The 27,996-nt window shown below is 39.2% G+C and overlaps 1 protein-coding gene across 3 annotated transcripts; it reads left to right on the top strand.

Annotated features, from left to right (window-relative positions):
• The first annotated feature begins 708 nt into the window (after positions 1 to 708).
• Positions 709 to 27,945, top strand: smox (spermine oxidase). 3 transcript variants are annotated; one of them, XM_047365682.1, is made up of 9 exons: positions 719 to 865; positions 15,717 to 15,797; positions 15,967 to 16,201; positions 19,001 to 19,227; positions 21,037 to 21,210; positions 22,168 to 22,912; positions 25,497 to 25,657; positions 27,329 to 27,456; positions 27,487 to 27,945. In XM_047365682.1, coding segments are annotated over exons 3-9 (1,644 nt in total). In that variant the 5' UTR covers positions 719 to 865; positions 15,717 to 15,797; positions 15,967 to 15,993; the 3' UTR covers positions 27,488 to 27,945. The 3 variants fall into 3 exon arrangements, with proteins under 3 accessions (XP_047221637.1, XP_047221638.1, XP_047221636.1); XM_047365680.1 differs by having other exon boundaries at positions 27,329 to 27,945; XM_047365681.1 differs by lacking the exon at positions 15,717 to 15,797 and having other exon boundaries at positions 709 to 865; positions 27,329 to 27,945.
• The last annotated feature ends 51 nt before the right edge of the window (positions 27,946 to 27,996 follow it).

Below are 27,996 nucleotides of genomic sequence, written 5' to 3' on the forward strand. Positions count from 1 at the left end.
TAAGGACAGGGTGCTCTGGTCAGATTACACCAGAACCTTTTGGCCTACATGCAAAATGCTAAGTTCTATAGAAAAACTTACATTGTACATCACCCTTAAAACACAGTAAAACATGATGTTGGCAGTATCATGCTATGGGATTGCTTATCTTAGGTAGGAGAAGGGAAGCTGGCTAGTTGGCTAGAAGGATGTAGCTAAATACAGCCATGCTGGAAGAAAGCCTGCTAAAAATGCTTTAGAAAATAATAAAATACAGAAATAAGTTTAGGGACAGAAGCAATTGGAAAATCCAAATATAAACTTAACTGGAAAAGCAAATACACTGATAAGCTGCTATTTTTTTCTTTCCCTTCTCTGTAATAGTGTGGTGAAACCCTGCATGAACCTTACAATTCATTGTGCTGCTGCCATGCAGATATAACCTTGACACTTAGTGGTGGACCAATCACACGGCGTTTGTAGCGGATTTTAAACCATTACTGGTGTCAGTCCTCACACTATAATACCATGGGTGTGATTACTGACTGCCTGTGAAGTGAAGGGATTTGCTGTGCCTGGCAGGTCAGATGTGTGTGTGTGTGTGTGTGTGTGTGTGTGTGTGTGTGTGTGTGTGTGTGTGTGTGTGTGAGTGTGCTGTGCTGACAGCCCTTCGCTTTACTCAGTGAAGGGCTGGTCTGCGTCGTCATCACTGCTCATGTTTAATTAACAAGGAGGCAGCGGCAACGGGGAAAACTGGCTGCTTCTGGTTTCCAGACATAAATACAAAGCCAAGCCGGGTCTGAGAGAGAACTACAGAGACACAACGGACAAGCGGAGCACTCTTAGGGGTTTTTTTTTTTACACAGAAGAAGACCAAGAGAGTCAGGTAAACAGCTGCTCTGCTTACACCATATTCACTCCGGTTATTGTTTATAACGCGGTACGCTGATGGTGTGAGCGTTCAGCCTATAGGACCCGGGCTCCGGGTCGCTGGTAAATACCGGGAGAGGGGCTTGTTTACACGTTTTTACCAAATGTCAGCCAGGTGTTAATGATAAACATTCAAAACCCCACACAAAGAAAACGTGTGTTCAGTTGCGCCGCTCTGACGATAACATCTGACTCACGGATGTGTGTAAAGGGGGCAAAGTAGCTCTGGCTTTGAACGGAAACTGAGTTTTTCAGCCTCATTTTTGCGTTTCGAGGAGCGTTTATGTGTTGTCTCGTCACCACCGCAGCTCTGTCTTTCAGCCCGTTTTCCAGATAAACTCTGTGAAGTGGTTTTCTTTGTCGGGAACTGCTGCCGCTTTGGCATCGCAGCCTATAGACGTGGCAGGCTTTCAGGACACAGCTGTTCCAGGCAGCATAAAGGAGACATCTGATTTCAGCTGTCTTTGTTCCTACAGGCAGCGATCTGCTCTCACTTCTTTATTCTACTGGGACAAGTTTCTGCTTCTCAGTCTGGTGCGCTTATAGCACTACTACTGGTCTTATAGTGATATACTTAAAGACAACTAAAAACTAGTTAGAACAAAGATGTTAGATTAGTTAGGGTGAACGCCAGTATTGCGATGTTTTGTGGTCATAATTGTAGCTTTACGATTTTTTATCTTTATTTCGCTCGAAATTCAGGAAATATACACCTCACAAAGTCATGTATTTTTCTGTGTCAAGTTTTGTTGTTGGATTTCCTCATCAGGGACTGTTGAGATGAAGGAATAACGACAAATTAATAATTATCTGATAATTAGCGTTAATCTACAAAGCGAGGTATTCAAATACAAGCAGTTTTTTTTCTGTTTTGTGGTCAAATGCAAATGAGCAGAAACCTTTTATTAGGAATTGGCAACCATGATGCAGTTTAAAGCTATTGGGGTTTTGTTGTTATTTTCTTTATAGTAAGGACTGATTTGTTGTGATAACGATAAACTCTAACCAGAGAAATTAATAGTATGTTTGGATTGTCTCTTTAATTATTTTATTCAACTATTGGTTCCATGAGATCATCAATAAATCTTAATGTAATCAAAAATCAGATTGAATACAATTCCTCTGTGCTGTTTAATAGCAAATGCACTTCACAGGGCAACACAGTAGCACTGTGCCTTGCAACAAGGAGGTCCTGGGTTTGAATCCTGGCCTGAGGTCTTTCTGCATGGGGTTTGCATGTTCACCTTGTGCATGCAAAGGCTCTCTGCAGAAACTCCAGATTAACTTGACTGTTAAAAAAACAAATATGTATGCCGTTAGGTGTGAGTGTGTGCATGCAAGGTTGTTTGTCCTGTGTGTCTCTGTGTTACCTTGTGATGGACTGGAAACCTGTCCAGAGTGTATTCTGGAGATAGACATCACCCCTGAAGGACAAGCAGGTATGTCCATTTGATGGATAGATGAATGTCAATGTAACCAGTGTGGCCAGTTTTATAATTTGAAAAGTTTGATTTTTAAAAGCAGTATTTGTGCTTGTAGAGCTCTGACTGTGTGCAGTCACAGTCCAATAATCAATGCAAAAAAAGACTGGTTATTCTTGAAATACTGTTTATTATCACTTTTATCACTAGCGGAAAACATGCCACAAAATATTGTGCAAAAATCTTAAATTCATATCGTCCATCCCTATTTTTTACTTAAAAAACACAAATCACTGGGTAAGAGAAGTAAAAAATGGACCTGTTTTTTCATATTTGGACTGCACTTATATGGTAGGGATGAATTTTTTAAACATGCAGTTCACCTGCCACAAAAAGTCAAACAATTTCATACAAGTACTTGTCCTCGTCCAAACTTCTGGAATCTTTTATAAATGGGTCTGTTCTCTATATCCTACTTCATCTATTTGTTTTGTGAGAAAGAAATTACATCAGACAACACCTTTGAGCTTTGAAGAAGAATAAGCACCCCCTATAGTCTATGTAGAGGTCACTTTATCAAGTACTAGCAAAGTAATATTAAACATTGCTTCGGTTTTTTTGTTTCTTTTCATAGGTGGTTTTACATTTTTATTATTTCGAATATGAAAAGGATATCAAACCAAATGTAAACTTCTGCTCATCTGATTTTGACCAAAAACAACTTATATTTCATTTTAATATGTAGTGTGTAAAAAAACAAAACTTTTTTATGACTGGGTTTTCATGGGAACATTCAATTACAAAATTATGCACGAGCCTTCAAGACCATCTATAATTTTTATTTTATTTTATTTTACAGTTATTTATGAAGGTAAATTCCACTGATAAACAGGCGAATGAAAGAAAACTGTTTCATTTAAGCAACATAATATTGTTAAAATAAACAACTGATGAGACGATGCATGCAACATGTTAAATGAAAACATCAGGTATGCAACATTAGAAACAGGAACAGCTATTCAGTGTTTCTTCTGCTGTCGTTTCAATATTTGAAATTACAGCAGTGTTTCTAATATCTTTTAGTTTATTTTTTAAAATGTTTGTAATTATGAATATGAATATATTATTTAATATTTAATATTAATACTTTAATATTTATTAAATAATATTTCGGTCTGTTAAGGGTTGTCCTGTGAATACCAGCCCAATAAGGCGGTGGTATTAGGACAAAATAGAAAGGGATGAGCCAAGCTCTGACATTATTGAACAGCAAAACTCCACACACATGGAATAAATTCACACAATTTCATAATATACAAGAATTTATTAACAAAAATAAGTCAACTCAAAGTCAAAACATATTTCAATCAACAAACTCTTCACCAAGCTAAAACAATCCAACTAAACTACCAAGCAGAATTAAAGAGTAAGGAAGACTAATGGGCTATGTACAATATAAACAAGTTGATCAAAGATGGTTGAAAATCATGACCAAAAGAGTGATGCAACATTACCATTCAATGTTTATGTTTGAGAACCAAGGATTATCTTGAAGAATCTGGAAATGAAGTTAAGTTAGTCTTGGAACTAACTTAAGCAATAATCAGCAACCGTTTAGACAACCAATCACAATGCAAGATCAAATAAAATATTATTTTAATAAAATAATATTTTAAAGAATGATCTGCTGAATAAGACCAACCTTCTGGATGAGCAATTCTCAACAGTGTTTAATTAGCTGCCTTTATTTATTAAAATAATATTTAAAGAAATATTAAGGAAATAGTAAAATAATATTTAAGGAAATATTATTTTGAATAAGAACCAAATCTTTCTGGAGAAATGGGGCTTAATGGTGTTTACTTAGTTATCAAGTTTAGTAAAATAATATTTAGGGAAATATTTTACTAGATTGAAAACCAACAACCTTTTTGGGTAAATGATCTTCAGCAGGCAAACACGTGTTCTTAGCTGTTAGCGGTTAAAGCTAACAAAAAAAGCTTATAGCTTATCATCAGAATCACACACATAGCTTTAAAATACCACTAATAAAATATGTAAGCACGGACGGCACGTTATGGATGATCTTCTGTGTTTAAAATCACCCTTTAAATAAAGTTTGTGTCAACTTTTAAAAAATATCAAACACAGAACACAAACTGAGCATGTGTGCTGAATAGATAATCTGCTAGCACTAAGATAGCTGAGTTTCAACACAAACAAAACAAAACTTTATAAAACAAAAAAAATGTTTAGATTATTTCATTCTAAACTACTTCTCTCTGCCCAAACCTAACCTCTTAGGAACCGTGCTGAGGAAAAGTTGTCCGGGCGACGAAGTTGGAGAAGGCATCCACAGTGAACAAAGGGTTAACTGCAGCTAACCTCCGTAGCTGTGGGGTGGGGCGGCTCGCTCTGTCGGGCCGGGGAAGCTGCACATTACTGCTGTAACCATGGTGATGCAGTCCCGTTGTCCTTCCTTCAGACCGGGAAAGCTGCTCCACTCGGCATCGTAGAGACAGGGTCTCTGCTGGGAACTCTCTGGAACACAGTTTGCTTCTGTAGACCTCAGAGAGGTCAAGCCACGCTTGTACCTTAATTACCCCGTTCATGAATGAATACCGGATACACAAACAGCAATTCATTCGTACTTAACTTAGTGCATATGATCGCATGACACTCTTGGATCCAGTTCTAAGAGTTATGTCGGTTTTCCAGCAAAAAGACATTAGCGCGTTGTCTCTCTGTCCAGATCCCCTGGGGGACCTGCGTAGAACAGACAGGATCTCTGCAAAAGCAGGGTTTTATGTGGACAGTGACGTCACGGGACGTCCGCTGTTACCCCTTTTCCTGGCTGTGCTGGAAGTAGGTTAATGCGATTTATTTTGAAAGTTTCAAAAATGTTCGTACCGGACTTTCATGTTGTAACCATGGCTGGGGTCCCAACAAAATGATGTATAATTTACTCTTTAAAGGCAATATATGACCATGTTTACAATGTTTTATTTGATTTTTTTCAGCCATGTAATGCACAGCCTTGTAATGCACATTCTAATTTCCATGTCTGAAGTAGACAAAGATGAAAAATCATAAAAGAAAGAAGTTAAGTCTGTCGAGAACACTGTCGAAAGTTGCCGCAGAGTAATTATGCTACATACGAAACAACAAACTTAGGGATCAGTACATGCAGTAACACTCCAAGTAGAACGTAGTATTAGCAGCGTCTTCAGCTCAACTCTGGGGAAAGTACGAGTGCTCACTCAATCATTTTTCTGTGACGTAGCCAACAAGCGGCCACACATCCATTTGGCATGCTCCCATTGGAGGACCAATTTTTGGATTTTTTAAAGAAAACAAATTGTTTTCTGTTTACCTGTACATTACTTGTATGATTCTGGTATAAACTAAATCAGCAGTAAACATCACGGGAACAACCATGAGGTGCAGTGCTGCACAGCTGTGAAATGCACATGTGAGTTTGTGTGCTTTCACTTGATCACTACATCATGGGAAAATCTGAGTTGGGAGAGAGGTGAGGAATGTCTTACCCTTGTCATACATCTGCAAGACTAAACTGCAAGTTTTTCATTTAGGGATGAAGAAACGTCTGTTTCCATGCCCCTAGTCTCATGGGGCTGATAGAGGAAATACAGATGTCTGCAAGTATGAGCGCACACAGCTGGAAAGAGCTGTGTCAGCGGGTGAAAGCAGGGAGGGAAAGTAGTTATGTTGAGAGACAGGAGCACAGACACAGTCATTTAAAAGGGTTCCTGCTGAAGGCCAGTCCTGCTCTTTGAGAGTTCACTGGCAGACTCACTGTTCTGTAAATTGCCATTTCTAGGTCAGTGTTAACCAACCCCCCTCCTTTCCTTTCTTCCTCCCTTCTCCTTAGCCACAGCACCCGCCTGTCTAACCAAGGCCAGCCCACACATTAATCTGTGACGCTAGAGTAAAGTGTGGAGCGATGACATGTGGCGAATGTATTAACCAACCATGGAATTACAAGCAACCAGGAAGGGATGCACAATCTGTCAAAGTACATTGTGTAAAAGGCCCAAAGGCTGTTTGTATTGAATATGGATTGCCTTACATGAATTCACATGAGAGAAGAATTTGTTTGCATCTTAAGCACAGCATTAATAACACAGAAACATGGAATCGTTTAAGTTTTTGTTTAGCTTTACGCAGAATGGATAAAAACAGCTGCTAGTGTGACTATCAGAAATATAATTTTTTCATACCTTTTTTCACTGTAAGATTAAAGCCCTTATAGGTTGAATATGTATACTGCTGTGCTGCTGTGATTTAAAGTTACATGTGTGGAGATTTATTGCTTTAATTTTCCAGAAATATTCCGTATAAAATTTACAAGGCATTTAGATAGCTGTTTAGCAAACAGAAACTGATTATTTATTATTTGTTTAATTCTTGTGAAGATATTTTATTATAAGGTCTCCCAGAATATTAAATGGTGAAAGATAATTAAATTAGAGATTCACCAATCAGAGATTTTGACCAATTTTCCATTTCTGTTGTTTGTAAAGTTTTGAACTGACAATGCAGATTTAATCTTATTCCATTATCAATTTAGGAACATTAATTAAAAGTGTTCCAAATATTTATTTCTTACCTTCTTGTTGTGGGCACTCAGGAATTATCTATATAAGAGATAGAGAGTAAGTCAGTGACTTGATGCAATCGGCATTTCTTTAGATAGAAAACCTTTTATCACTTTGAATTAGAGCCAGAAGTAAATAGCATTGTTTTGCTAGGATCGAATTGGAATGTATGTAATTGAATTTTAATCTGTCTTTTTGAATGGACTGAAGTGACTGATTTTTTTCTGTGAATAAATTTTCTGTTAAGGGGGTTTGAGATTACTTTTTAGTGAATTGGTGCTATCTAAATAAACTGAATTTTATTGAAGAGTTGCTGAAAATATTTAGCTGAAAATATTTAATGGGTCCCCCTTAAAAACTGACCCAAATCGGTCCCTGCAAAATAACTGTTATAAAAATTGTAGAAATTAATCTTTTCTTTCTACTTTCATAGCTTGAAGTTTTTAATCACCTTTAGTCCTAATTAGAGTTTTTATTGAATTCTAAAACATTTCTCTGTCATACTTTGTAATAGCGTCCTTTTTTATTAAGCAAAACATGTAATATAAATTTTGGTTTCCAGAGTGGAATGTTTACGGTGTGTTTTATTCAAACTATTTTATGTTGTAATATATTTCATTTATGTGTCATAATGTAAGAAAATACAACAGAGACCTCCTACATTAGCCCTGCTGCCAAGCATTAAATGATTAGGACCTGTCAAAGTCTAGCTCACTGTTGTAGCAGTCTAAATGCACATTCGACACAAGCTTCCTGTTAAATAACTACCATTTGTATTCAGATTTTTTTTCAGATCCCTTACTGATACTGAAAACAGCTTACTTTAAGTTTTCTTCCTGCAGTAACGACTTCCACACTGAAGAGTGCTTTCCTTTTCTCAATCTAGGGTTAGGTGTGGTGCATTCACTGATTAGAATAGAGTTGGATTCTTTAGTTTCTGGTCCACTTACTATTCAGAACTGAAAGCATTGAGACATCACTCACAAATAAACAGCTGTATACAAGACAATCTATAGCAACTTAAATATCCTGCACCCCAATATTCTCACTTATCAAAAATAATTAGCTTAAATGTAATTGCTGCGACAAATTGCTCTCATTTTGAGACATTTCTTTCTTACAAAATGCAGTCTAAAGGAGAATCAGTTATGAGAACCTACCTGCATGTCTTACCTGCAGCACCAGTTACATTTCTGACTTTTTTTCCTAGGAGCATAGGGTAACATAACATTTGCCCCAATTTAAGACTGATGAAAAACATTTCCCCAGCAATTACAAAGGCCCTTTCATAAAATGCATAACCTCCTTAAATTTAGATGATTTCTTTCACAATATATAGCGTTGTTCCAAAAATACATAGAGTCCAATATCATCCCCATACTTACTGTTCTTTGTAGCTTAAGAAATACCCCATTCATGTTCTTGTTGTGCTCAACATTTCGACTTCAGATACTGGCCGATGTTTTCTGTGTGTAGCTGAGATTACACGGGTAAAACATTGATGGCTGAGCTGGTTTCAGGAAAAGTGACACAACTAAAACCGAAACATATCTTCAATATAAACTAGGAGATAACATTGTGTAATCAGGGTGTTCAAAGCTTAAGAGGCAAAGATTGCAGAGGCTTGACGAAATGCACATGCATATGCTTTGACGAAATTCACAACTCTGATTATTTTCAAATTACACATTGATAATAGGTTCGTAAATGCAACAACAACCTGTTTATGGCTTTATAAGATTTCTCAGTATGATTTTAAAAAAAGGAGTCCCACTTTACTGCAATATATTTTAGGAACATGTACTCAGAAGAGATTAAAATATATCTACACAGCTGCAACAGTACTGTAGACAGTGTTATAAGAATTATGCATTTTATCCATTTTTGATTGTCCTATAGACCTGGAGGGTGTTTAAAATGAAATGAGATCCAACATTACGTGTTGATGCCAGCAGATATTTGGGTTTAACCCACAGCGGTCAACCAAAGCTCTAGTTTCAAACAGGAAGTTATTTCCAGTAAACTGTCGAGGTCTTCCAAAAATTTATGTCACAGTTTCATTTTGGCTTTACAGAGTGATTTTTATATACACTGCTAAAAAAAAAGGGAACACTTAAACAACACAATATAACTCCAAGTAAATGAAACTTCTGTGAAATCAAACTCTCCACTTAGGAAGCAACACTGATTTCACATGTTGTTCAAATGGAATAGACAACAGGGGGAAATCTTTGGCGATGAGCAAGACACACTCAATAAAGGAGTGGTTCTGCAGGTGGGGACCACAGACCACTTCTCAGTACCTATGCTTTCTGGCTGATGTTTTGGTCACGTTTGAAGGTTGGTGGTGCTTTCACACTCGTGGTAGCATGAGACGGACTCTACAACCCACACAAGTGGCTCAGGTAGTGCAGCTCATCCAGGATGGCACATCAATGCGAAGAAGAAGGTTTGCTGTGTCTGTTAGCGTAGTGTCCAGAGCCTGGAGACGCTACCAGGAGATAGGCCAGTACACCGGGAGACGTGGAGGAGGCCGTAGGTGGGCAACCCAGCAGCAGGACCGCTACCTCCGCCTTTGTGCAAGGAGGAACAGGAGGAGCACTGCCAGAGCCCTGCAAAATGACCTCCAGCAGGCCACAAATGTGCATGTGTCTGCACAGACAGTTAGAAACCGACTCCATGAGGATGGTATGAGGGCCCGACGTCCACAAATGGGGGTTGTACTCACAACCCAACACCGTGCAGGACGCTTGGCATTTGCAGGTTCACACTGAGCACATGTGACAGACGTGACAGAGTCTGGAGACACAGTGGAGAGTGATCTGCTGCCTGCAACATCCTTCAGCATGACCGGTTTGGCAGTGGGTCAGTAATGTTGTGGGGTGGCCTTTCTTTGGAGGGCCGCACGGCCGCAGGCTACCTCTGGCAAATGTGCTCGCCAGAGGTAGCCTGACAGCCATTAGGTACCGAGATGAGATCCTCAGACTCCTTGTGGGACCATATTCTGGTGCGGTTGGCCCTGGGTTCCTCGTAATGCAGGACAATGCTAGACCTCATGTGGCTGGAGTGTGTCAGCAGTTCCTGCAAGATGAAGATATTGAAGCTATGGACTGGCCCGCCCGTTCTCCAGACCTGAATCCGATTGAGCACATCTGGAACATCATGTCTCGCTCCATCCACCAACGTCACGTTGCACCACAGACTGTCCAGGAGTTGGCGGATGCTTTAGTCCAGGTCTGGGAGGAGATCCCTCAGGAGACCATCCAACGTCTCATCAGGAGCATGCCCAGGCGTTGTAGGGAGGTCATACAGGCACAATACTGAGCCTCGTTTTGACTTGTTTTAAGGACATTACATCAAAGTTGGATCAGCCTGTAGTGTGTTTTTCCACTTTAATTTTGTGTGTGACTCCAAATCCAGGCCTCCATTGGTTAATAAATTTGATTTCCAATGATGATTTTTGTGTGATTTTGTTGTCAGCACATTCAACTTTGTACAGAACAAAGTATTCAATGAGAATATTTCATTCATTCAGATCAAGGATGTGTTATTTCAGTGTTCCCTTTATTTTTTTGAGCAGTGTATGTTCTCTTGAAGTCCTGGCTTGTGGTTTCCTCTTTCTTTGCAAGTCAAATGACTCCTGCTGACTTTTCTGCTGTGGAAATCAGTTGGAAAGCAGTCAATATGGCTGCCATTTGTAGCGAACATATTTGCAGGAGTTTTTCTGGATGTGAAAGTTCACATAACTTAAATTCATGTGGTTTCACATCAATGTTGGGACCACAGCCATGGGTTTCAACACTAAAACTCCGGTACATACTTTCCTGGAACTTTTAAAAATAAAGTGCATTAACCTTCTTCCAGCACAGCCAGGAAAGGGGGTAACTGCGGACTTCCTTTGGCGCCAATACCCAAATAAAAGCCCCCACCTTTCCACAAGTCTTTCTCTTCCACGCGGCCTTCCATAGGAACCGGATAGGAGTGGAAAGCGCGCTGATGTCTTTTGCTGGCAAAAAAGACATAAATTCAACTGGATCCAAAGCCATATGATCATCGATCATATGCAAAGTTAAGTAGAATGAAATACTGTCTGTGTATCCGGTATTTTCATTCATGAACGGGGAATTTAAGGTGTAAGAGTTGCTTACATTTTCACTTCGAGGCCCCACAGAAGCAAAACTATATCGAGGAGAGATCCCGGTGGAGAAGCTGTTTCTACAAGCCGAGCCGCAAGGACGGACTACGGCTTGCACCAACGTGTTATGGTAACGAACAGCCGCCCAGCCCTCCGGAGCTAACGCTATTGCTCACAGAGCGAACGCAGAGGTTAGCTGAAAACCAACCGCTTGTTGACTGTGGACGTTTATTCGAACTTCATCGCCCTTGGACAACGTTAACACACCATGGTCAGTGGTTAGGCTTGGTCAGATTAACAGATAGGTTTAGGATGAAATGATCTAAACGTTTTCATGTTATGAAGTTTGTTTTGTGGAACCTGGCGATCTTTAGCGCTCGTAGGCCAGCTACGGCACGTGCCGGTTCCGTGTTCTTTGTATGTTTTAAAGCTAAGATAAACTTTATTTAAAGGGTGGTTTTAACCAGAACATTGCTCATAACGCGCCGTCCGCGCTTATGCATTTGAACCCTCTCATTAATCCTGGTATTTTAAAGGTATGTGTTGATTCTGGTGCTAAGCTATCCGCTTCTTGCTAGCTTAACTGCTAACGGTAAGAACACGTGTGCTAGCATTAAGGCTAGTCAACAGAAAGGTTGTTAGTTTTCAAGCTAGTGAATAATAGTCCCTGAACATAATTTGCTAGAGTTGATAACTAAGTAAAGGGAGAGTGTCAGGGTGGTTTCCGGGCTTTGTTAACCAGGCTGGTGGCAGATGGGAAAAACTGTTCTTGTGGCGTGAGGTTTTGGTCCGGATGGACCGCAGCCTCCTGCCAGAGGGGAGGGACTCAAAGAGTCTGTGACCGGGGTGGGAGGGATCAGCCAGAATCTTCCCTGCCCGCTTCAGGGTCCTGGAGGTGTACAGTTCCTGGAGCGACAGTAGACTGCAGCCAATCACCTTCTCAGCAGACCGAATGACACGCTGCAGCCTGCCCTTATCCTTGGCTGTAGCAGTGGCGTACCAGATGGTGATAGAGGAGGTGAGGATGGACTCAATGATGGCTGTGTAGAAGTGCACCATCATAGTCTTTGGCGGGTTGAATTTCTTCAGCTGCCGCAGGAAGAACATCCTCTGCTGGGCTTTCTTGATGAGGGAGCTGATGTTTGGCTCCCACTTGAGATCCTGGGAGATGATGGTTCCCAGGAAGCGGAAAGATTCCACAGTGTCAATTGTGGAGTCACAGAGGGTGATGGGGGCAGGTAGGGCTGGGTTCTGCCTGAAGTCCACAACCATCTCCACTGTCTTTAGAGCGTTGAGCTCAAGGTTGTTCTGGCTGCACCAGTCCAACAGATGGTCCACCTCCCATCTGTACGCGGACTCGTCACCATCAGAGATGAGTCCGATCAGGGTGGTGTCGTCCGCAAACTTCAGAAGCTTGACAGACTGGTGACTGGAGGTGCAGCTGTTGGTGTACAGGGAGAAGAGCAGAGGAGAGAGAACACAGCCTTGGGGGGAACCGGTGCTGATGGTCAGGGAGTCAGAGACGTGCTTCCCCAGCCTCACGCGCTGCTTCCTGTCAGACAGGAAGTCATTGATCCACCTGCAGGTGGAGTCGGGCACACTCAGTTGGGAGAGCTTCTCCTGTAGCAGAACTGGGACGATGGTGTTGAAGGCAGAGCTGAAATCCACAAACAGGATCCTGGCGTAGGTTCCTGTGGAGTCCAGGTGCCGGAGGATGAAGTGAAGGGCTAGGTTGACTGCATCATCTACAGACCTGTTGGCTCTGTGGTCATGATTTCTAATCATCTTTAATCAACTTGTTTATATTGTACATAGCCCATTAGTCTTCATTATTCTTTAATTCTGCTCGGTAGTTTAGTTGAATTGTTTTAGCAGAGTAAAGAGTTTGTTGATTGAAATATGTTTGACTTTGAGTTGACTTATGTTTGTTAATAAATTCTTGTATTTTAAGAAATTGTGTGAATTAATTCCATATATGTGCAGAGTTTATGCTGTTCAATAATGCCAGAGCTTGTCTCACACCTTTCTATTTTGTCTTGATACCATCGCCTTACTGGTATTCACAGGACAATCCTTAACAGACTGAAATATTATTTGGTAAAATATTAATATTAAATAATATTCGCAGATTCATATTTACAATATCAATATGGAAGTTCATGTTTGACTCACAAATTAGATTATTTCTTTAAGTCTTTCTGATCTTGGTGAAATTCAGTATTTACTCTATACAGGGCCAACACACGATTGAATGGGGCCTTGAACAGAATTTGATTTTGGAGGCCAACTTGAAGTTAAGCCTGCCAGCTACAGCAGCTCTTCTAACATCTCTTATGCTTGAACATTTTCACACTACTCATATAACACTACTTGTTTTATATTTAACTGACAAGTCAACAAAAAATGCCTTAAATTAACTGCACGAAGAACTACAATGTATAAAAATGTTTTTTTTTAGAAATTAGTCAAAGGAGTTGTACAGATAATTTAAATATTGTTAAATGTTTATAGAAAAACTTGTGAACATTTGTTTATCAGTGATGAGAAGTATATTTTATGGGTGAGGTCATATGTTTATTTAATGGAGTTCTTGACTAAGTTTGTACTTTTAATGCCAAAATAAAACCCGTATTGCATTTAGAACTATATTTAGACTAGAAGAAATATATTTTAATTAAATGTGACTTTATGTTCTATTGTACATCATCAATATATAATGTATGAATGTAAGAATATTGATTTTTAGATCGGTATTTTGTCAAAACTTAAATATATGGCTACACTTTGAAGAATTTTGAGAATCTTGTGACTTATTACTTGTATCAGCTTTTAAAAAAGGTAAATCTTTGAAGCCAACAGCTATTAAATGAAAAAAAAAAAAACCTAAAACAAATCACTATTATCACTATTAATTCCAAAGTGGACACTTTAAAAAAGTTTTTGAGACTGATTTTCTGTGTGAGAAGTTATGCTCCCCTGAGGGCCCCCTGCAGGTTTAGAGACCCTAACTCAGCAGATTAGTTTGCTTCTGCCTTAGGCTGACTCTATCTTTTTGTATTATTCCACACACTACCCTTTCATCAGCTTTATTGGGGTGTGTACAGTGACAAGGGAGCATTATCTCAAAAAAGCTGACACATTTTACAGCACTTGCTCATGATGCAGTTTACTGTTTATCTTTGATAAAGGGCTCTAAATGTTGGTTCTGAGTAAAAGTCTATATTAGGGTTTCAGTAAAATGTCCTCCAGTTGTTTTTACATACAGCTGTCCATACATTCACCCCAAACTGCCTTGTGTTGGAACAAGGTCGGCTGTGTGCTCTTTCTTCACCGGGAACACTGGTGTCTCTCAATTTCAGTGTAATTCAGGAGGCTGTAATAAGAAATGCTTCTCTTTTGTGTACATTCTGTTCTCTGACAGAAATAACATGGTTCTCCAAGGACCCTCTAATTAGACCTCACGCTTAATAAACAGTAATGCAGAGCCAGGAGACAAAGCAATGTAAACATGTATTGAAATAAAGACACTAAATTAAGTTAATGATGGTAATAAACTCCGCTGTAAATGTGGGTCATAGTAAGTTGACTGCCAACAAGCAGCACGGATCAGCTGTCAAAAGGGCTTTTGTAGTCCTAGCTTGATAAGCAGGTAAGGACAGCTCCAAATCAGGGCAAATTTTGTTTGTTAAACCTACAGGTGAAACATTTTAAAGGATTAATTGAATCGACGACAGCAAGACAAAATGTTTTTGGTCCAAGTTTGACCAAGTGTCTAAATGTCTTCCCTTGATTCAGGGGAATTAAGTAAAATTTTGTGTTGGGTCTTTGCAGAACTGATAAACTAATTCAAAGAAAGAACCTTAGCATAAACATCGCTCCCCTTTAAGCAGCACCTCTCTCTTTTTTTTTTTTTTTTTTATAATAACCGGCTATCACTTCCTTCAGGAATGAGTCCACTTCTAACAAAAAAAAAAAAAATCAAAAAAGACACAATGGTAGTAACACCTTGAAAAACAATCTCTTCTTCTTCTTAAGCCAAGTGCAGTTAGCTCGTCGTGTTAGCTACCAGGGGAACAGGACATGAAATTGTTCCCACTGCTCCCATGTAGCGTTAACATAAAATCAAAACAAAGTTCACATAAACAAATACAAATTACAGGAAAATGATACCACATCAAATAATGGCATAATCATTATGCCAGTTAAACTGACTGTAATGACTTTTGTTGTTAAATACAGGAAATTCAGTGAAATTATTAATGATTTAGATAATTATTAACCATTAGGTGCAAATTAATTCATACCCGTGACAAATTTAAACTTAGTTTAAACCAAGAAATTTAATTATTATAGGAAATGAGACAGGAATCTCTAAAGAGATACCAAAACAATGTAAAAAAGTGTTAATTTTGAAACAAAAAGTATTTGTTTTATTTACATTTTATTTAAAGAAAGTTAAATATATTCATACCCTTCTTAACAACCGACACAGTTTTTTTTGTTAGCATTACAGCCATCAAATTCTTCTTACACTTGCTGAACAGCTTTTTGCATGTTGTCAATGGTATTTTGGTGATTGATCCTTAGCAAAGGTCTCCTTTTCATCACCCTAATCTTTAGCTCCCTCCACAGATTCTTTGTCAGATTCCAGTTGGGACTCTGCCTGAGCCACTCCGAAACGTTAATATTGCTTCCAGTCAGAAGAAATAACCGGTAAAACTAACCCTAAATCTTCCAGGGATATGAATAACTTTGGGCTTACCTATAAATCATATCAATATTGTTGATTTATTTGGTAACATACTATAAGATGGTGTGAAACTAGATACTGTATAACTCGGATGTTCTGACTGCTAACTCTGTTTATATTTGTCTCCCTCAGACTCCACCGAAGAGGAGCTTAGACGGCATGCAAAGTTGTGAAATTTCCTCAGACAGCACTGATGATCCTCTTAGTAGCGGCTTTCACCCTCATCGACAGCCTCGAATAGTAGTAATTGGTGCTGGCTTGGCCGGCCTTGCTGCAACAAGGGTCCTACTGAAAAACGGATTCACGGATGTCACAGTCCTAGAAGCATCAGACCACATCGGTGGGAGAGTTCAGAGTGTTAAGAACGGTGAGAGGATGTTTTACTGTTTAGTCGATGTTTCTGCTTTAAAAGCCTTCTTTTGAACATACTAAGAAGTGAGTCAGTCAGGAGGGTGCTGGCCATTTCGCCTCTTTATTATTTTAGAGCTTTTTAATTTTTGTTTGCTGCTTAATGTTTTTTTGGGTTTGAACTGATGACATTTTGCCACAGGACATTTTGTACCTGCAAGGCATCAATTTGTTCCCACCAAGGGGATGTTTTGTACTGGCTTTGACAATAACAAGTTATTTTGGGTTGAACAGGGGCCATAATCAATTTTCATAAGCGTCAACTGGCCCAGATGGGGATCAGAAGCACAAGCAATGGAAACAATGTTTTTAGAAGATATACAGTTTAATTGAATCATACCTACAATATCAGCTTTTTTTATAACCATGTATATCTATAATTTATGAAAGTACTTTAAAGAAAAATAAACTGATTTAAGAACATGTGTGTGGCAACACGCCGGTATTAAATAGTTGTATAAATTGACCCAAAGGTGGGTCAGTGGTATCTATTATGCCCCTTTTCCACCGGCTCTTTTTAGCTCCACTACTGTGTTTGGTTTGGAAATTTATTGACTGTCTTTAAGCGACCCATCGTCTGCAGGAGAAGGGAGCAGGCAGCTGCCTGTAATCAGAAGGCCTGCACCGGGTCAAACAGGAGGAATACTTTGCTGAAACCATGGAGAACAAATATCCAAAATCCAACTTAAACAATAGTAAAAAATTATTTGTATTTTGTTTATTTATTTTCTATATATTTATCTGTTTTTTATCATTTCACGCAGACTACCTTAATATGACAATGTCACACAGGAACATTAATAGCAGAACAGTCCATTACGCTGACAGCTGGAAGCGAGGCTTCAAACCATAGCTCCAGCCGTCAGTGGGTCAGTGGAAACACAACAGGTACCGTGCTGAGTAGAGAGAGACTGAGCGGAGCGGAGCCGTGCTGCATCGCGCTGCCTAATTAGAGCCTGTGGAAAAGGGGCATTAGACTGTAGAATATTATATTTTCTTTAGGCCTAGTGCAATACATCCAAGAGTTTGCTATGGATCATAATCTTTATGAGTTTATTTATGCTCCTACATTCACTTGAGCCCAACTCATATCACCTTTCCATGTTCCCAAGATGTGCTCTTTAGATCTCTGTTTCATATGATTCTGGAACTTATTGGGGTTTTCTTCCATTTTGCTAGATTTTGCCTTAGTAATCTAGAAACAATGAACTTACAATAGCATACTTGTAAAATTGTGGAATACGGGTGGTGGCAACACGAACATGACCATAATGAACTGAACAGATTCCATTATTTCACAGTCTTTGCCAACCCAGCAGACTGTAGTATTTCTAATCTTACCAAGCGGATTCTAAGCTATTATTTGTAACCTAGCTGACCTTGCAGACCATAGTATTTTAACAAAAGTAGTCCACCTTTAGGTTATTTTTTATCAGGCTTATCAGTGATGATTTATGTAAAAGTAATTTTACTTTATATACTCATATATGGCTGTAAGGACATTAGAGTATATTATTCCAATAGATATTATTGGACAGACAAGTTATACAATATTTGGGTATTATCAGTGGTCATAACTGGTTACGTTTCATGGCTTAGTGTCTCAAGTGGAGATCAGACTCACAATCAGTGGAAATAAATTGTAATATATAATGTTCAAAAAAACAATGCTATTAAAATTAATTATAAGGAAGATTTTATGATTTATATGATTATTTATCTCCACAAACCATCAAAATACGTGTCTACAAAGAGCAATGAACTGATGCACAATGGTTAAAAACAAGGGTTCAAAATGGTTTGTTCATGGGCACAAAATGGCAGCAGGTGTAAACCGAACGTCAGCTGCCTCAGTTACCAAATGTGTAGAATGCTCAAAATTAAATTAAATTAAATTATCTTGTATCACATTAAGGTTTATGTACTTTGATTAATGCTTATTTGCAAAGCAGCTAATTTATTTGGTCTTTCATTCAAACAATGGATTACTTCACTGAATATTTGGAATGTACATATAATAATCCTGGATTTAAATTTACATATTTTTGTAGTGCTGGTAGGTTTTCTCTACAAGAGTAGCTGAAGTACAGGTGTTGTATCAGTAGAAAAATATCCCCTGCCTGGGAGTTTCCCAATTAAAACACTTTCAATTAGCAAGAATTAACAAGTAGAGACCCCCTGTCCACAACATTGTGGGAGTCATAGTGAAAGTATTTAATATGGAGATGTCCCTCTGCCATTTGTAGATTTACTGTGAGTCAAAAACAGGGTAAAGGCACCTCCTTGGTAAAGATTTTGTTAAATGTTTTTATTTTAGATAAAGCTGTGGTGTCTAAGTCTGGTCTTCAAGGATCAGAGCTCTGCAATCTTTAGGAGTTTCCCTGCTTAAACAAACCGAAAATAAATGAATGGATCTCTAGCAGAACGTGATGATAATGTGAGCAGCCATCTGAAATATGTGTGATGGAGCTTCAGAACATGAGGGAATCCACCAGATTGAAGGACACCATTGATGCATGCAGTAGATGAATATAAAAACTGTTTATAGTAAATATTTAAGGTATTCCAGTGGACTTTATGTTACTGGAGTTGACCTTCCAATTATCTGCCAATGAAATGTGATTGCAGCTGAGCTTTTTAGACTTTATATCCAGTGCTGTTCATTCAGGGGTTATAACTACATTGGAATAAATTAGAATATTATCAAAAAGCTGATATATTTCTGTAATTCAATCCAAATTTTCTCTTTTTGTCATAGGAAGAGCAACCTTGGAACTTGGAGCTACCTGGATTCATGGTGCCAACGGGAACCCAGTGTATCACCTGGCAGAGGAAAATGGGCTGCTGGAGCACACCACAGATGGAGAGAGGAGTGAGGGACGCATCAGCCTGTACACCAAGAATGGTGTGGCCCACTATCAGACCAATGTGGGCAAAAGGATCCCCAAGGATCTGGTGGAGGAGTTCAGCGACCTGTACAATGATGTGAGTGCACACAGACATTGATAGTTGCACATCTGAATTTACATTCACATGCACAAATTGTACTATGCATGGTCCAGCCTGCAAAGCAACTTAAAAAAACTGTCTGCGAATGTCACAAAGACCATTCTGCTGGCAGTCACGATGCTGCAAGCAGATTATACAAGGTCACTGGTTACTCTTAAAGTAGGTGGCTGTGCTGCAAAACATTGTGTAATCTCTAAACCTTTGGTTAAAATTCAGGTGGAAAAGTTTCCACAGATACTAATTGTGCAAGTTTGTGGGGAAAAAGGGGTTATAGCAGTAGCTCTAAAGGTGGACACTCCATGTTTACTTTTAATGAAATCTTTAAAAAAAACTATAGTGATAAAAAAAAATAAAAAAATAATAATACATTTGACAAGGTAATCCTCGCACTAAGTATGTAGTGGCTACATTTCCTTGGTACATTTAGTGGAGGATTTCTGTTGTATAAATAGGTCATGTCTGAAAAAGCAATTACAGTGAGGAGCTGCTGGATTCACAGACAGCATTGTGATTTTGTTAATGGCTGTACGTCATCCTCCCTTTATCCAATTTATTAAATATGAAAAACACATTTTACAATGTGCATCCTGGAAGCAAGAAATCCATCTGGCAGCTGGTTGGATGGATGGATGGATGGATGGATGGATAAGTCAGTCACGTAATGAAAGGGTGGATGTTTGTCTATTTCCATACTTTGATTTGAAAATGATTGAAAGAAATTCCAAACTTTTCCAGATTGCATAGGAACCCAGGACAGTGTCTAAGCACCAGCAAACCTGGTCACATTTTTAATATTTGAGTGTAAAACATAAAGCGATGAATCTGTCTCTCTTTGGGCAGAATCCCATCATTTGTTACCAAGTATTTATTATGATCTAGTCATCAAAGGCAGCCCCCATGGCAAAAAGTTTGAACACCCCTTGCAAAACCATTCACAAAATGAATATTTATTTTGAAATATCCAGAAGTAATTAGTAGATGTGCCAGGCACTGCTGCCTCAGACTGAGAAAGCCTTTGAACAATGTTTGTAAATAATTAGAAATATTATTTCTAAAGGTTACAATATCACCATTCGGGACATACTTTAGCCAGGGTTCCAACTTTACCAAGCACAGCACTCAAGCTGAATATATTACCTCTGTATGCTACGTCTGCTATCTGCTGGAAGCCCGTGGTCCCGCTTTTTCTTTGAAGTGAAATCCAGCTTTAATGACTAGAAATGGAGACAGTGTGGCATGACACTGTGAGCTGTTTTCCCTGAAAACATGATGATGCATAACAGATTGTAGTTCAAGGAAAAGATGTGTACAGAGATACAAATCAGCATTCCTCATACATCCTGTCTGCATAGTAGTGTTTCTGTTGTTAGTACTAGATGTGAGTCAGTAGGACATTCTCATTGCATGACAACCATGAGTAAAAATACAACGGATTCACGGCATCGACGCAAAATTTTAAAACAAATTACTTCTATTTACAACAGGAAATCAACCGTTTTCCTTGCTGCTGTGAAAATAACATATTGGTAATTACTGTTAATAATGTAAGGATGTAATCTATACACTTTAATTATTCTAATGTTGGTATACCTTAACCCAGGTAACCAGCTCACACCTAATCCTTACTTTTTATTCATTTTTTTATATAAGCATAGTGCTTTTGTCCGTTGCCATAAATGAGATGTCCTTCTGATAGAAATCAATTGTTTTCACTGACCTCCTCTGTCTTTCTTTACTTCCCTCCTCCTTGTCTTTCCTCTCTTGCTGCATTTTGCCCTCCTTCAGGTATATGAGCTGACTCAGGAGTTCTTCCAGAACGGGAAGCCAGTTTGTGCTGAGAGCCAGAACAGCGTCGGCGTTTTTACACGAGACCTAGTTCGAAAGAAGATTATGGTGGACCCTGATGATTCCGAATGCACCAAGAAGCTTAAACTCTCGATGCTTCAACAGTACCTCAAGGTGTGTGGGTTCTTCACATCCGTATCCTTGGCCTTATTAAAACCCTTTGAACTTTCTCACATTTTCTTCTTGTTACAACCCAAATAATCAGTGTGCTATCTTGGGATTTTAGTGATTTTGAATTTCTGGTTCAATTGTACTCACCACACTCAGGCCTGATAACTGCCACACTCGTACAATCAAGAAATCTCTTAAATAGAGACTGTCTGAGAACATGAAGTTGGCTAAAATATCTCGAAAAGAAACACCCTGCCCCAGTCTAAAAAAAAAACAGATGAGGGTTACGGGGACTCAACAGGAGTTCAAAAAAGAACCCATCTAAACCACTGCAGGCCTCACTGTTCACAATATAAGAAAGGAACTGGGAACAAATGCCATCAATGGGAGAGTTCCAAGGCCAAAACCACTGCTGACCAAAAACAACACAAATGACTGAAAAACAAGTTGATGATTCCTGAGACTTTTGGGAAAATATTCTGTGGACAGACAGGCCTGGATGTGGCATGTAACACCTGGTTAATAATGGGACCAATTATATTTTCATATAGAACCAGTTTGGTTTGGCTAGCTTTTTTTTTTTTTCCTTAATAAATAAAATCATCATTTAAGATCTGCTTTTTGTATTTACTCAAGTTATTTATGTCTGATATAAAAATTAGTTTGGGATGATTTGAAAAAACTGACAAGCAAGCAAAATAGAAGAAATCTGTGAGGGTCCAAATACGTTTTCGCAATACTGTAGTTTCTTCCTCTTTTGTGTCTCCTGTGTACAGGCATCAACATAGTTTTGTTGTTATTCCCTTGGATCAACACACGTTTGGATCTGTTACTTTAGACCTGCGGCTGTTGCTGTAGCAACTTCATTGCTTTTTATTGGTCTTGTAAAACGGATTTTGCTGTAGGCACGTTTGTGTTTTGAGTAATGTCAAAAAATCTGACATTTTGTCTCTCTTTAAGGTGGAGAGCTGTGAGAGCAGCTCTCCCAGCATGGATGAAGTGTCTTTGAGTGAGTTTGGGGAGTGGACAGAGATCCCTGGCGCACATTACGTCATTCCTGAAGGCTTCATGAAGATTGTGGACCTCTTAGCCCAGGACATCCCGTCTCATACCATCTGCCTTTGCAAACCAGTCCGCTGCATTCACTGGAACTACTCGGCCCAGCATCGTGACGTCATCGGCAAGAGCAGCGACACCAGGAGGGACGACAACCACAACGATAACAACCAAGGCCACCAATCAAACGAGGACCCCCTGATCCTGGGTCAGCCTATTTGGGTGGAGTGCGAGGACGAGGAGTGGATTCCGGCAGACCACGTCATCGTGACGGCTTCCCTCGGGGTGCTAAAGCAAAACCACGAGATGATGTTCTCCCCATCTCTTCCCGAAGACAAGGTTCTTGCCATTGAGAAGCTGGGCATCAGTACCACTGACAAGATTTTCCTGGAATTCGATGAGCCCTTCTGGAGCCCAGAGTGCAACAGCATCCAGTTTGTGTGGGAGGATGAGGCTCAGCTTGAACAGCTGGCTTACCCCGAGGAGCTGTGGTACAAGAAAATCTGCAGCTTCGATGTCCTCTACCCACCAGAGCGCTACGGCTACATGCTAAGCGGCTGGATCTGCGGCCAGGAGGCATTGCACATGGAGCGCTGCGATGACGAAACAGTGGCTGAAACCTGCACGGAGCTGCTGAGGTGCTTCACAGGTCAGGAAACACACATACAAGCAAAAAGGAGCTGGGCATCATTTGATGGTTCTGTTTTATCACTTTATGACAGAACACTTGTCTAGACAAGCTTTCTATAAAATCCCTCACCTTAAACTGACACAGTAACCTTAGTAACCCCTGGCTAAGAGTGAGATTTGTAGCTTAGTGACTCATAAAGTGACTGGGTCATTGTTTGAGTCGTTATTGCGTAAACTTACATCAGCTGTGATGTAAGCTGCTCATGTAGAACAAAAAGGTTTTACAAAGATGAAAAAGCTGAAAGACTCAGCTGTACTGTGCCCTGAAAAACTATGGTACTTTGTAACATTATAACCCCAATTTCAGTGTATTTGACTGTGCTTTATGTCAAAGACCAACATAAAGTAGTGAATAATTGTGAAGTGGAAAGAAAATCATACATGGTTTCAACTTTTTTCACAATTTAAAATTTGAAAAATAAAATCCAGTCTAACCAACTGCCTTCACAAGTCACGAAATTATAAAATAGAATCCACTTATATGCAGTTTATGCTCAGTATAAATACTGATGTTCTGTGAAGCCCTGAGAGGTTGGTTTTAGTTCAAGGAACACAGCAGGCAGGTCAGGAAGAAGTTTAAAGAAGGGTTAGGTTATAAAACAATAAGCTTTCAAATTGTGAACGTCCACAGCGCAGGTGGGAGAATTTGTTGAAATGTTAACTATTAGCCATTCACTCTATAAATCTGGTCTTTATGAGTGGTAAGAATGTCATAAGAAATCCTGTTTGCACTTAGCAACAAGCCTTATAGGAGACAGCAAACCTGTGGAAGAAGGTGATCTGGTCAGATGCGACCATAATGTAACTCTTGGCCTGTGGAAAACACGGTGTGGCAGGAAACTATAACTACACACACCTTCATCATGGTGAAACATGGTGGTGGCAGCGTCCATGTGTGGGGAGGATTTTCTGCAGCAGGGACATGGTAGTTGTTCAGAGTTGATGGGAAGATGAACTGATCTAAATACAGGGCAATTCTGGAAACAAAAGGTTATAGGCTGCAGAGGACTGGAGAGTCAGGCAGCTAGATCTTCAATAGAAAGGTTTAGAGCCAAACATATTCATGTGTTGGACTGGCCCAGTCAAAGCAAAGACCTAAATCAAATATAGAATGTGGCATAGTTTTAAAATTGATGTTCACAGATGCTGTCCATCCAGTGGCACTGACCTTAATGTGTCTGACAAAAAAAATTGAAAACAATATTCTGTTAATGTGCAAATCTGGTGGAGACATACTCCAAAAGACCTGCAGCTGCAGCAAAGGAGTTTCCACAATGTATTGACTCAAGAGAGCCTAGATTTTTGTTTGTAAAAAAGAAAACCATGCATAGTTTTCCTTCCACTTCAATTATTTATGACTTTGTCGACGTTAGTCGATCCAATAAAATCCTAATAAAATTCATTGAAGTTTGTGGTTGTATCTTGACATAATGTGGAAATGTTCAAGGGGCAAGAACAGTTTTCCAAGACACTCTAAATGTCTGATAAAGCAGAACCGGTCCTCTGTCACCATCACAAACACAGCACTAAGTATTGATCACCGATTAGATAAGACAAGCCTTTCACTGTACTCTAGCAGAGGAGGGGGAAACCCAGGGAAAAGTGGCGTAAGAGCTCCAAGGTGATTGCAAGAGAACATGTAACCTGTTCTCTAGAGCTGAATTATTGTGCGACGTTTGTCAGTGGATCAGGTAGAAAAGTCCGGCTGCTGCCTATGAACCAGGTCAAAGTTCGAGTACAGAGGCAGTGGGTGCCACTTCACGCTAAAGTCAGCACACTTCCTATTTATGTATAAAGTGAATTACACAGAGAAAAGTATTCTCACGCACACACACCCACTTGCCATTGAGGTCAGTGTGTTTTTATTTATTCAGCTGTTGTTTAGTTACATTTAGCCTCACAGGGAGGCTCTGTATGCACATAAAGTTCCTAGCAAATGACTTCAACTGCAGACTACATCTTTCTTTGTTCAAAGGGGTTTAATCATATGATGTACTCATTTATTAGCCACAGTATGGATGCAATTTCAAAACAGTTCAGGTTGACCAATTGTCTGAGATGTCGAAATACAACAAGATTACAGAATCAAAGCCCACTTATATATCCTGCTTTTAGAGTTTTCTAGCTGAATTTAGGGGGTGTAGTAAATCACCTGACACCTCTCTTCTCTGTCAATGCTACGCACAAACTATGTTACCAAATTAGATTCATAGTTTTTAGTGTAAGAGTTAAATACACTACAGATGTACTTCATTTTAGTAATTCAACTGTTTCTCTTGTACTTAAAGTCTATAATTTTTCTGATCTGTAGCTTGACTACAGGTAATTAATGATTCTGTGTTTCAGTCTTTGGAAGCTAACATTAAGAATCGTTACATTACCTAACTTTAAACCACAAGTAAATTTTGTTTATTTTTGTTTTGAGTATTTTCTTTGTCAATGGTAATCAATTTATATGTAACCTTACACCTACTTTACATTATTTGTGCAAACTCTCGGCAGTATCTATGTTGACTCTTTCCCTCCATATTGTCTGTCAATAGGGAATCCTGACATTCCAAAGCCCAGGCGTATCTTGCGCTCATCTTGGGGCAGCAATCTCTACATCCGAGGCTCCTACTCCTTCACCAGGGTCGGGTCCAGTGGAGAAGACTGTGAAAGGCTGGCCATGCCGCTGCCTTATGCCAACAGCACCAAGGCTCCAGTAAGACAACTATACAAAACCAAATTTTTGTACGCTGGTATTTATTTAGCTAAAAATACAGTGACTAGCAAAAATATTCATACCCCTTAATGATTTTCCATTTTGTCACCTTAGTGTGTTTTATTGGGATTTTATGTGACAGACTGACACAAAGTATTGCATAATTGTAAAGTGGAGGTAAAGTTTTCAACGGTTTTCCAGCCATAATTTATTATCTGCATAATTCCAGCTGTCGTTTGTAGGCCTCAGAGGTTTGTTAGAGAACATTAGTGAACAACCAGCATCAGGAAAACCAAGGAACCCAACAGGCAGGTCAGAGAGAAAGTTGTAGAGACAACTGCAAAACTACCAAGACATGGCCGTCTACCTAAACTGACAGGCCGGGCAAAGAGACTTTTAATCAGGAAGCAGTCAAGAGCCCTAAGGTAGCTTTGGAGGAGCTGTAAAGATCCACAGCTCAGGTGATTTAATCTTTTGATAGGAAAACTATTAGTTATGCAGTCCACAAATCTGGGCTCAGTGTAAGAGTGGCAATTAAGGAAAGCAATTTGTGAAAGAAAGGTTTAAGAAGCTGTGGTTAATGTTTGCCACAAGCCACGGGGAAGATACAGCAAAGGTGTGGAGGACACTGAACTGGTCAGAACAAACCAAAATTAAACTTTTTTGTTTATTTTCAAAACACTATTCTCATAAATAAACAAACCATCCTCAACACATGGTGATGGCAGTGTCAAACTGTGGGGATGCTTTTTTTTAGCAGGGCCAGGATACGTGGTTAGACTTTATTGGAAATTGGATTTAGGTAAATACCGGGCAATCCTGGAAGACAACCATTTAAAGGCTGCAAAAGACTTGAGACTGGAGCAGAAGTTCAGCAGCATATGTATCCTGAGCTCCAATGCAATGGTTTATATTAAAGCATATTCATGTGTTAGAATGGTTGAGTTGATGAAGATTTGAAGTTGAAGATTAGGACTCTCTCTATCCAATCTGACTAAACCTGAGCTATTTTGCAGCTGTGATTACAGCACAAAGTGGTTCTGTAAATATTGATTCAAGGGTGCTGGGGGACTGAATAAAAAGGCACACTACACCTTTTAGATTGTTTCATAAAAAATTGAAAACCATGTATTATATTCTTCCCATGTCACAATTATGTGCCACTTTGGATTGGTCTGTAAAACAACATGCTAGTAAAATACACGTCATATATGGTTGTAATGTGACCAAATGTGGAAAAGTTCATGAACTCTTTTGGAAGGCACTGAGCCAAAATATATGTGTCACCATTCAGTTCAAATCTTGTCATCCTAAACTGGTTAAAATGTTTGAATACATCTACTGTAGCTTCGCACAGAGATAGACAGCAGTCTGTACTGTCACATCGCTCCACATTTAGAGCAAATACAGCTGCTGTCAGAGGGGTTATAACTGATTGTTTGGCAGAGGTCTGGAGCATGAAACCTGATGATTCTGAGTAAAGGGGAGAAAAGCTAGAGGCACAGGGGGTGGGGTTGGCTGGGGTTCTTCATGTACACTTGACACTGCTGAAGGAACAGCATGACCTCTCTCTGCTGTGAGTCCTGCAGTCCTGAGTGTGTAGGATGTTGTTTTCCCATCTGGATTTGTTCCCTTACATGTTTTCCCCTTTGTCTTGTGCTCTTTTCTTAGCCGCTGCAAGTCCTGTTTGCTGGAGAGGCCACCCACAGAAAGTACTATTCCACTACACATGGTGCTTTGCTCTCAGGACAGAGAGAGGCCACTCGCCTGATGGAGGTTTACCAGGACCACAAAGCCTAATATATATATATATATCTATATATATATATATATATATATATATATATATATATATATATATATATATATATGTGTGTGCAGCAAAAGTGTACAGAAATTGAACCTCCGACTAGTGAAAAAAATACAATCCATTGAGTTAAAGCTTTCTGTTTTCATGAGGTTCTAGTTATAAATATAGCTTGGGCATTATTACACTGATAACAAATGAGTATTTTTCACGTACTGTAGATTTTAAACCATGCTAAATTTTCTTTTTTAATTGTTCTGTTATCAACGGTGCTGTAATTTCTTGTCTTGGCCATTCTGTCATTATGTTGTCACTGTTTTTGTTTTAATCAGAAATTTAATGTTTCTAGCAGCAGTATCTTTAATTTACATTTTTTATAAGTGCCTTCTGTATTTAATATCATGTTTCTTAAAAAATAATGAAGATACTTAACAAAACGTTGTGCAAATTCTAACAAAATAAAAGTTCTATGATCATCTAACAGCTTTGTGACTCTATAACACTAAACACACAACTGAGGTATAAAAAAACT

Source organism: Girardinichthys multiradiatus, chromosome 5 (assembly GCF_021462225.1).
Source record: "Girardinichthys multiradiatus isolate DD_20200921_A chromosome 5, DD_fGirMul_XY1, whole genome shotgun sequence".
Taxonomy (NCBI): Eukaryota; Metazoa; Chordata; class Actinopteri; order Cyprinodontiformes; family Goodeidae; genus Girardinichthys; species Girardinichthys multiradiatus.

Bases quoted from the DNA above. Each gene is read 5' to 3' on its own strand.
- smox (XM_047365681.1), top strand. From the start codon at position 15,994: ATGCAAAGTTGTGAAATTTCCTCAGACAGCACTGATGATCCTCTTAGT. The intron at 21,211-22,167 runs GTGTGTGGGTTC...TCTCTCTTTAAG, and splicing joins TGCTTCAACAGTACCTCAAG to GTGGAGAGCTGTGAGAGCAG. The intron at 22,913-25,496 runs GTCAGGAAACAC...GTCTGTCAATAG, and splicing joins GCTGCTGAGGTGCTTCACAG to GGAATCCTGACATTCCAAAG.